This window comes from Ochlerotatus camptorhynchus, unplaced genomic scaffold, assembly GCF_037179485.1.
Source record: "Ochlerotatus camptorhynchus isolate MF236.1 unplaced genomic scaffold, CSIRO-AGI_Acam_v1.1 ptg000080l, whole genome shotgun sequence".
NCBI classification, from domain to species: Eukaryota; Metazoa; Arthropoda; class Insecta; order Diptera; family Culicidae; genus Ochlerotatus; species Ochlerotatus camptorhynchus.
Window position 1 is genome coordinate 274,002 of NW_027040570.1, and position 11,387 is coordinate 285,388.

Here is an 11,387-nt window from a genome sequence, read left to right on the forward strand (position 1 = left end):
AGCATGGTGGATTTTCGCAACATGTGTCGCTAGTAAAAAAAAAAAGAAACGGTGATTTATATTGTGTGTAGAAAACCGTATAATGTTGATTTGCACAAAATCAGAACCTTTTCTGAAGATAAATATTTCTTTTAGTAGCTTTAATTTTTACCGAACTGGCCAACGATTTTGACGTAGGACTAAAGGGTGATACGGTCAAAATTTGGTCAATATCAACTTGACGTATTTCTTTCAATTTTGCATTTAAAAAACCTGAACACCCCTCATTTTGAAGGTGTGTGTGTGTAGAATGTTGCTCCTATTTTGATTTTGGAATTCACTCTTCAGTTGTCAAAATGCCGTCCAAGCAAGAAGAGCAGCGTATCAAAATTTTGCTCGCGCATCGCGAAAATCCGAGCTACTCGCACGCAAAGTTGGCAAAATCGCTAAAAGTTGCCAAATCAACCGTTACAAATGTAATTAAAGTGTTTGGGGAACGTTTGTCGACAGCCAGGAAGTCTGGATCGGGGGGAAATCGAAAACCGGAAGCCGCTGAGACGACAAAGAGAGTTGCCGGTAGTTTCAAGCGAAACCCTAACCTCTCTCTCCGAGATGCCGCAAATAAGCTGGGTGTATCGTCTACAACCGTGCATCGAGCCAAAAAACGAGCCGGACTATCGACTTACAAGAAGGTAGTGACTCCAAATCGCGATGATAAACAAAATACGACGGCCAAAGCGCGATCCCGGAGGCTGTACACGACGATGCTGACAAAGTTTGACTGCGTGGTAATGGACGACGAAACCTACGTCAAAGCCGACTACAAGCAGCTTCCGGGACAGGAGTTTTATACGGCAAAAGGAGGGGGAAAGGTAGCAGATGTTTTCAAGCACATGAAACTGTCAAAGTTCGCAAAGAAATATCTGGTTTGGCAAGCCATCTGTACCTGTGGCTTGAAAAGCAGCATTTTCATAGCTTCCGGGACTGTCAACCAAGAAATTTACGTGAAAGAGTGTTTGAATAAACGTCTGCTGCCTTTCCTGAAGAAACACGGTTGTTCCGTACTGTTTTGGCCGGATTTGGCATCTTGCCATTACGGTAAAAAGGCCATGGAGTGGTACGCCGCCAACAACGTGCAGGTGGTTCCCAAGGACAAGAACCCTCCCAACACGCCAGAGCTCCGCCCAATTGAGAAATACTGGGCTATTGTCAAGCGGAACCTAAAGAAGACCAAAAAAACTGCTAAGGGCGAGCAGCAGTTCAAGGCAAACTGGCTTTCTGCGGCGAAGAAGGTGGACAAGGTGGCTGTACAAAATCTGATGGCAGGGGTCAAGCGTAAGGCCCGGCAATTCGGATTTGGAAAAGCGGAAGCCTAACTGAATATTTTTCCTGAATTTTATACTAATTGAACTTGAAAAAGAAATTTAATTTGATTTTTTAAATAAACGATTTCACCGATTTACACGCGTTTTCCCTTGACCAAATTTTGACCGTATCACCCTTTAGTGTCAGGTACTCTATTTTGTAATCTGTGAAAGGGAAATCACAAATCGAGTGTCAACAAAATACATGGCTTGTTGAGAGATTGAGCTCGTGAGAGAGAATTTTTCTCTCAAATTTGAATTTTTTTTTTTTTGGCTCTCTGAGGACTGGTAGTAAAGCAGGTAGCTTGTTTAGCATTAATTTCCGGGAAAAACTGAACGTTCACTTTTTTTTTACCTGAATATGCACCGAAAGCGAATTATTCCCACTTCTCTCAATTTCTATATGGGGATTTTTATCACTTCCTACCAGCTGAACAGCTCCATCTCTGTGGAAAATGGTCGAACAAAATGATTAATTCGAAAGGAAATCCTGTGAGGAGTGAATTGAATACACTTTAATACCAAAATGCACAAACCTTAAAAATGCATAAATAACAAAAAAATCAACATACACCTTTTAAAGTCGGAAACTATCACCTTTCCGAAAGTGGTATTGATTTGCGTGGGCGTACTTTGGTTCGCGTGTAAAGGGCCTTAGAAAGTTTGTTTACAAATGCTTTTGTGCCGTGATCAAATGTTATGCCTGAATTTTTGAACTTTAATATCTCCCAAGGCGCAGAAAATCGCAATTTGACATTTTCAGCAAAAATTAAGCAATACTCGATAAACAAAATATCAAAATTTGAGAGAAGTATATTATGGTGTTTTTGAGATTTCTTCATTTTATTGGAACATGTTTTTTTTTCTATAACTTCTATAAGTCATTTTCATTGAAATGGCATTTTGAAGACTTTGGCAAAGTTGTTTACCTTGATAAAATAAACAACTCTTCTTAAGACGTCAGACCTCTTCAGCCTACTGTTTTCGAGTTATTTGGAATTATAGAAAAAAATGTGAAAACAAGAGTTTTAATTTTAAATATATTGTTTAAACACCGACAAACCGACATGAATGACCATAGCAAAAACAATAAAATTTCTGACCAAAGCACACTAATGACATCTGGCTCCGGGTTCGCGGGAAATATTTAGCTAAGCCATGAACCCACATGCAAAAGTTATAAATTGGTTCGTGTCTGATCTATTCTGGACAAATTATTTTTATCCAGATCAAAAAATCCTATGGTTTTGACAGTTCAGATCACTGCACATTTAAATCGACCGTTTACGATTTTTGCACATAAGTCAGAATTAAGTGTCATGTTGGTTTGTCGGTGGTTTAAATGCATATTATATATCAGTGAAGTCTTAGAAAGTTTGTTAACAAATGCTTTTGTGCCGTTATCAAATGTTATGCCTGAATTGTTGTTTTTTTTTCATTTTTTTCAACGATATCTTTAAAATTTTGAAGCTTAACCCAGTATGTTTCTTCACAAAAGTTATTTATTTAATGCATTCACATAAGAGAAAAATATAACATTATATGGTTGTAAGCAAAAAAACCGAAACAGAAAGAAAAAAACCCGAATTTATCCACCTATGGTGTGATCAGACCCTTACTTATTCAAGTTTATTTATTTTATTGTCATTATCAGTGACCAAGCCCCCCACCCCCGTGTCATCCAGTGACGCTACGCCACTGCCTGGGGGTACCCGGAATATATCCGGGTGTAGTCTATTTGGTGAGGCTACCAATCACCTTATCATCGTATTTTAATGTGATTTAATGGGTTTTAATTCAATTGATATTCAAGCAACTTCCCCGGGGTACCCGGAATATGTCCAAGTGTGTCCAATGTGGTCTGGAACACTTAACACGACTTCCATTGATCTTATTTTTGAATTCTGTAGTAATTTGATGTGTCGCATGATGGTTTTAATACGTTTTCTGTTAAATCCAGCGTGAAGGCCCATATTCACCGGATCTTATTCCGGCCATATCTCCGGAACCGGTTCACCGATTCCAAAACCGTTCAATAGCGTTCAATGGGACCCCAAGACCTATCATTTGGCGCCAAGTTTATCCAAATCGGTTGAGCGGTTGCTGAGAAACGTGAGCGCATTCATTTCGTTACATACACACACACATACACACATACACACACACACACACAGACATGTTCCGATCTCGTCGAGCTGAGTCGAATGGTATATGACACTCGGCCCTCTGGGCCTCGGATCGATAGTCGGTTTTTCAAGTGATATCTATACCCTTCTCTGTAAGAAGGGTAAAAACATATTTTCGACATTTTTTTCTTTAACTCCATATAACTCGGAACCAGTAGGCTGGAAAATTTTACGTCTTGAAAAGAGTTGTTTATTTTGTCACGATAAACAACTTTGCCCAAGACATAAAGTCTCCAAAACGTCAGAGAAAGAAGTTAGATTGTGGCGCCATCTTTGCGGAAGAGTATAGATATATTTGTTTATGTCAATAGATGGTCCTTATTATGATGAGAAACTTTGCCCAAGACTTCAAGTCGCGGAAATGATTAGTTTCGGAGTTATTAATTTTTATATTAAATACAATATTATTGTATAATTATAATAATGCTACTACTGAAATGCCAACTTCAATTCCAAGATTCCTAGTTCAGGGACGGCCTGCCGAAGAATAAGGAAGTCCTGTCGAAGTTCAGAGAAGTCTTGCCGTAGTTCAGGGAAGGCCTTACTAGCTACGGCAGTGCTAAGGGGCCCTATGGCTTTAGCCCTACCGTAAAGATGGCCCTGATTTATGCATTGCTCAACATATCCAAGTGAAATTCAGCTGATTTAAATCGGGTTGTTTTACTGCGTTAATCTGTGATTTAAACATTAAATTCGGTAACAACAAGTCAGAAAAGCGCGCCTCGAGACGTAAACAATGATTTCAAACCTCCATTTCTCACGACTCACAACACACCAACGCAAACTATCTACACCACCTGGTAGAGCAGACTCTCATGAGAAATTGACATCCAAAGGAATTGTTTACGTTTCGAGTTAGACCCTTCTGACATGTTGCTCTGGAACTGATGGTCAATAGGAATATGTTCGCAATGAAACCACAACCTCAACCGAATTTTACAAGCACATCGCAGAATGTTTATTTTCCATCTGACCCCAACAGCAATCTGTACGGCAAACAAGTCTTTTCTCTTGAGCCACATTGCTCTCGATATTTCATCATGTTAGTTCCGTTCTCAATGGCAATCGCCAGTACATAGTTGTTGGCTCTCGCTGAAATTGTTTACCCCAAGCACTGAGAAACTAAAAATATATCAAACACATTTATCCAGCAGTCTCCGCCTAATGTTTAATTAAGGAGAAAACCGATAAATTTCCTCTCCTATCGAATCATCAAGATCATCAGATCCAGCGCAGAACGGTCGTTCGTTCTGTACATTCGATTTTGCGTGCATGGCAAAGTTGTACCACACCTATTCCGTAATCATCCACACATGCCCGGGAATTACAGTCCCATTTTTACCAGGAATAAACAGCGCACTCGACTACACCGGAAAGTAGGTCAACCAAATGTTTCTGAACGCCGAATCGACCTCCTTCGCCAGCAACGAACGTCGACGGGGTGTTGGAAAAATGTGAACCCACATCCACAAGATCAAAGACTGAACTGACTTCCTGCTCGCTTTTTCCCCTTTCCACAGAATTGCAACCGAACGGCATGTGACTGTAAAGGCCTCAAAGGTACACCGGGTCAAATTGGTCCACACGGAGTTCCCGGAGCAGCCGGTCACCCGGGAGAAACTGGACCCGATGGACCACCAGGTTATCTGGGAGAATGGGGAACACGCGGTGAATTAGGTCCCACGGGCGAGAAAGGCTACAGGGTAAGTGATGTGGTGTTAATCGATTTCGTTGGAATAATTAAAGCAGTTCAAATATTTTTCGGTTTCAGGGTGATTCCGGTGAGCGTGGTCCAGTCGGGTATTCAGGAATTCCGGTATGAAGCGAGTTGCTAAAGTCTAGTGAAAGTAAAATTTATACCAAGTCACATTGCAGGGTTTACCAGGCGATGATGGTCCTCGAGGCCCTCGAGGCATTGATGGGTGCAATGGAACCGATGGTGCTATGGGTATTCCCGGTATGCCCGGTTGGCCTGGAGATCGTGGTCAACCAGGTTTGCATGGACCTCTTGGATTCCGTGGAGACTCGGGTGAAGGTGGTATCAATTCCAAGGGTACTAAAGGTGCAATTGGAGAATCGGGACTCCCTGGTCCTATGGGACAGCATGGCTTCAAAGGAAATCGTGGACTTCCAGGATTTGACGGATCCAACGGAATTGATGGAATCTTAGGTTCAAAGGGAGAACTAGGAAGCGAAGGTGATGCTTCCACTCCATTTTGTCCTGGAGAACCTGGAGAACCCGGTACAACTTTTATTTCATGGATTGGCAGTAACTCAACGGTTACCAAAGGAACCAAAGGTCTCAAAGGAGATCAAGGTATGGATGGTTTTAAAGGGGTACAAGGAAGAAAAGGAGACACAGGATCGTATGGTGAAAGAGGCTTGAAAGGTTTCAAAGGTGAAGAAGGTAACGTTGGAGATCGTGGCAAGCAAGGCAAGGATGGTCCACCCGGTCCTGCTGGAGACAAGGGAGAAAAGGGTGCTCCAGGCTATGCTGGTCGTGATGGAGAAATTGGAGACAATGGTGAACATGGAGAGGACGGTATTTCCGGAACTCCGGGTGTGCAAGGTGTCCGGGGACCTCCGGGAATCTACGACCCTAGCCTGGCCCCTATTATAATTGGACCAGTGGGACCACAAGGTGACATTGGACCCCACGGCAATCAAGGACTGGCTGGAATCCCTGGAAATCCTGGCAAACGAGGATTGATGGGAATACAAGGACCTCCTGGAGACTCCGGTGCCGACGGACTACGTGGCAGAAAAGGTTCCACAATTGGTGGTCAACGGGGAGATGATGGAGAAAGTGGACCACGAGGTCCTGCCGGCCCAAGAGGTTCTCTCGGACCTGCTGGACCGATAGGGTCGAAAGGCTACCCAGGAAGAAACGAACAGGGAGAAAAAGGTGAACCAGGTTTACCGGGTCTTAACGGAGAATTTGGAGATAAAGGAGATCAAGGTGAACTGGGTGAGACAGGTGATAAGGGTCTTGCAGGAATTGGTTACAATATCACGGGTCCACCTGGGCCTGATGGAATCCCCGGAATGGCAGGGCCCCTAGGAGATGCTGGATGGAATGGATATCCCGGTTCGAAAGGAGATAAAGGTTTCCATGGTGAAGATTGTGGAATTTGTCCTCCGGGACAAAGTGGACTCAAGGGTGACGGTGGTGACATTGGACGTCCAGGATGGGATGGTTTCGATGGCAATCGAGGGTTGCCTGGACCTAGAGGATTCAAAGGAGCTCCTGGAAAACCAGGAATGAAAGGAATTCAAGGATTAACAGGTAATTACTAACTCTATCTATCAATAGATATTCCGTAATGTATTTGTACAAACTTTTACAGGACTTCTGGGGGAAAATGGAGAACCTGGAATGCCAGGAGAGACAGGCCCTAAAGGTCGCATCGACTTCATTGGCGATCAATTGTTGTTACCTGGTGAAATTGGCGACAAGGGAGTTCGGGGAGCCCAAGGCGAAAAGGGGGACTTTGGTTACTCTGGGTATCCTGGGGTGATGGGTGGTCATGGAGAACCTGGCGAACTTGGGGACGATGGAAATCCAGGTTTCAGAGGACGAGATGGTGAACCGGGTATTCCCGGACGGGATGGAGCCCATGGAAGAGACGCTGTTTACAATGCATATAATATGTATTCATTGAGAGGAACCACCGGATTGCCTGGCGATAAGTATGCTAGGCTTCACGTGTAAAATAATAAATATTGACTTTTGCTTTTTTGTTACAGTGGCGTAAAAGGAGAAAGTGGTGATCAAGGAAATCGCGGAGAACCAGGTGGTGAAGCGGAATATGACTACTTGATTTTTGGTGACAAAGGAGGACGAGGAGAGTTTGGTGACGAGGGTCCTCAAGGAGAAAAAGGATACCGAGGGGAAATTGGCGAGGAAGGCTTCCGGGGACCTGATGGGGCACCAGGTATTCAGGGTGATAGTATTCAAGGTGCCTTTGGTTACAAAGGATACTTCGGCATGCCCGGAGATCATGGACTGCAAGGAGAGGACGGCAAGTATGGTATACCTGGTATTGATGGTCCTCCTGGCCTTGCAGGATTGAAGGGTCAACGGGGAGATCCTGGTAGAGCTGTTTTGTTCGGCGAAATGGGCGAAGAAGGTGAGGCTGGCTATTTCGGTGAATTTGGCGACAAAGGTTACAAAGGACCGGATGGTTATCGAGGATCACCAGGTACAGTCGGACTCAAAGGAGAAAAGGGTAACGATGGAGTAATGGGACGCACTGGTATGCCTGGTAATAAAGGTATGGTTGGCGACATTGTTTACGGTGATAGAGGCGCACCTGGAGCTCCAGGCACATCGGGAAGTTCGGCTCCATACGGAGACAAAGGAGAACGTGGTGAGGCTGGCTTGGAAGGTCCTCAAGGTCCTAAAGGAGAATTAGGTGATACCGGACGAGATGGCCTGCCTGGATTCTCGGGAGATGATGGACAGCCTGGTGAACCTGGTCTCCGCGGAATTAACGGTTACATGGGTGAGGAAGGTTTCCAAGGCGAACGTGGTGAACTTGGAGACCAAGGTAATCCTGGTATTACTGGCCGTCGTGGTTATGCTGGAATAAGAGGAGAGAAAGGAGCATTTGGCGACGATGGTGATATTGGATATTCTGGAAGGACCGGCCGAAATGGAACAAAGGGTGGACGAGGTGATGTAGGTTTTCCAGGTGTAAGAGGAATGAAAGGAGCTCCATCGTTCAGTGGTCTGAAAGGAGAGGAAGGAATGTACGGGTTACGAGGACCTCCTGGATTGGATGGAGCGGTGGGATCGGTTGGTTTGGCAGGCGAAGAAGGTGATGCTGGTTTAGTAATCGATGGTTATCCTGGTCTTAACGGTCCAAAAGGAGCTCCTGGATATAATGGCCTGCCTGGACGACCAGGGGCTAAAGGGGAACGAGGTGATGAAGGTACTCTAGGACAAAAGGGTATTCAAGGCGATAAGGGTAGAGATGGATTCCCAGGAATGCCCGGTCGTCGTGGAAAGGATGGACCACGTGGTTTGCCAGGTCTCAGAGGGCTGTATGGAAGCAGAGGAGAACAGGGTGAAGAAGGAGAGATGGGATACTTTGGATTTATTGGTGATAAGGGAGAGCGAGGAGATGTTGGACGAATTGGTCTAGCTGGATTGCAAGGACTTTCAGGCGAAAAAGGATTCCCAGGATTGCCTGGTGAGTTGTTCTTCAGAGCACCAGAAAAAGGAGACCGAGGTGAAACTGGATATACTGGGCTGGAAGGTATGCCAGGATTTCCGGGTCTCAAAGGTCGTCCAGGATATCCTGGCGGGAAAGGAGATCCCGGGCTACGGGGTGAGTCTGGAATATCCGGAAGGAGTGGTTTGGATGGACTTAAGGGACAACAAGGTGAGGCTGGTTATAAAGGACCTCGTGGAACGCTGGTCACACGCCCCGAGCAGGGAGACCAAGGTGAATCAGGATACGATGGGTTCCCCGGCCGTCTAGGAGTACGAGGCAGTAAGGGTGCTCCAGGAGACTACGGAGACGACGGTCTACCTGGCCCAAGGGGAATGACTGGAACTGTAAGTGGAGCATTCAAAGGAAGAAGAGGTGAAATTGGATTTGAAGGTGCCCCCGGAATGGATGGTTTACCAGGACTTCCAGGACCACCAGGCCCCTTGGGATCTCCTGGTGATAAAGGATTACCAGGAAGCATTGGAATTTCTATTCGAGGATTCAAGGGAGAACAGGGCGATGATGGTCTGATTGGTTTGGACGGTATGCCAGGTCCTCCTGGTTTTCTTGGAGAAGTCGGTCCAGTTGGACGCCCAGGTCTGCGTGGTCTGGCTGGAATGAAGGGAGAATTCGGAGAAATAGGAGAGGAAGGCTTCTTCGGACGACTTGGACTGAAGGGAGGAAAGGGAGAACGAGGGGACCCGATTGTGTTCGAAAACTGGAGACCGAATCAACCAGGTGACCGTGGTGTGCCTGGAAATAAGGGAGCTCCTGGCGATGAGGGAGACATGGGTCCCGCCGGATATCCAGGACTTGTTGGTTTAAAGGGAGAACGAGGACAGCAAGGTCTAGCAGGAGAAGAAGGTCAAATGGGTCTCAAGGGAGAAAGAGGATTCCAAGGAGCTCCTGGACGCGATGGATTAGACGGTTATCCAGGATTGCGAGGTGAAATTGGTGATACTGCTCCACCTCCTCCACCAGCGAAGAGCCGTGGATTCATATTTACCAAACACTCGCAATCGGTGCATATCCCGGAGTGTCCACTGAATACCGCTAAGCTATGGGACGGGTACTCTTTGGTTAGCGTTATTGGTAGTAGTCGATCGGTTGGACAAGACTTGGGAACGGCTGGCTCTTGCCTGCAGAAGTTCAGCACCATGCCGTTTATGTTCTGCGACATCAACAACGTATGCAACTACGCAGCCAACAACGACGACAGCATTTGGTTGGCATCTCCTGAACCAATGCCTATGTCGATGGCTCCAATGAAATCACGCGAGATTGAAAAGTACATTTCAAGATGTTCCGTTTGTGAGACAACTACGCGGGTGATTTCAATCCACAGTCAAACGATGGCCATACCTGACTGTCCTGGAGGCTGGGAAGAATTATGGATCGGCTACAGCTATGTGATGGTAAGTCTACTGCTGATTTTATGGGGAGCTGTGAGCAGGAGTATCTATCTCTGACTATTGCAGCACACAACTGACAACAGCGGTGGATTTGGTATGGATTTGACCTCTCCAGGATCATGCTTGGAGGAGTTCCGTGCACAACCGATTATCGAATGCCACGGTCATGGAACATGCAATTTCTACGACGGGATGACATCGTTCTGGTTGACTATCATTGAAGATGGCGAAGAGTTCAACCAACCGAAGCAACAGACGCTAAAGGCCGATCAAACCAGCAAGATTAGCAGGTTTGTGGAAAAAAATTCACTTACTCTGCGTAGATTTTCTAACGAAACCTCTTCTTTATCTCTAGGTGCATTGTCTGTCGTCGTAAGGCCGGATTTTTACGAGTGCTTTCGGAAGGCACGATCGGAGCTTCCGCTCTGCGACGTCCAGATATAGCAACGGTTCCCAAGCCTTACTATCCGCCACCTCCGGCACAACCGCCCAGGAGACGGGTCAGACCAGGGGGCCGATCACGAAACCGTCAATACTGATAGAATTTTACTAATTTAGTCACTAGCCCTAATATACGTGAATAGCTACCAACAACGAATTTAGTGCTGTTAAATGTGCCATTCTTGTTTCCCCTTCGATAAAAAAAATACTGCCGCAAATCGAATTCCATTGTTTGTCTAACGAATGCTATAATTAAAAGCAGCGATATTTACACAACAACTAATAGCGCGATTCTTTCTTAGATTAAGTTGGAGCCTTTTTTACACAACAAAATGCCTATCACTACGAAACTACACTAAGTTGATACGATACCAAAAATGAAGGGAAAAATAGTACGTTTTCAGAATAAGTTAAACAAGAATTCAGATTAAGTCAACCCATTAGCGTATAAATCTTGTAAATCTTGTATCACTGAACTGCCGAAAGTGTATTTAAATGTTAAGCATGCCCCCTTTTCTTCCAAATGCCTTGATCATTCTACTAAGTACGAACCAGTTTCCAAGTTCCCTAGAGAATGTTTTCCTAACAGTTTGTGAAACGATCAATATGTAAATGTGAGAGATACGAATAAAGTTATGAACCTTGGGTAGGCTGAATTTATTAGTTCGATCAATCTCCTTAGGCATCATCCATAAATGACGTAGTATTTGAGGGGAGACGGTGGTTTCAAAAGTTGTGACGTTCATTATATAAGGTATAGCAAAATACGCTACGAGGGGATACGATTGA

The 11,387-nt window shown here is 45.1% G+C and overlaps 1 protein-coding gene across 1 annotated transcript in view; it reads left to right on the forward strand.

Annotated features, from left to right (window-relative positions):
• Window positions 1-11,238, forward strand: part of vkg (viking) — a 98,952-nt gene extending 87,714 nt beyond the window's left edge. The window contains exons 2-8 of the mRNA XM_065217818.1: window positions 5,050-5,232; window positions 5,301-5,345; window positions 5,405-6,815; window positions 6,877-7,219; window positions 7,277-10,160; window positions 10,224-10,447; window positions 10,513-11,238. Of these exons, the coding sequence (XP_065073890.1) occupies window positions 5,050-5,232; window positions 5,301-5,345; window positions 5,405-6,815; window positions 6,877-7,219; window positions 7,277-10,160; window positions 10,224-10,447; window positions 10,513-10,696 (5,274 nt within the window). The 3' untranslated portion in view covers window positions 10,697-11,238. The remainder of the gene's footprint in view (window positions 1-5,049; window positions 5,233-5,300; window positions 5,346-5,404; window positions 6,816-6,876; window positions 7,220-7,276; window positions 10,161-10,223; window positions 10,448-10,512) is intronic.
• The last annotated feature ends 149 nt before the right edge of the window (window positions 11,239-11,387 follow it).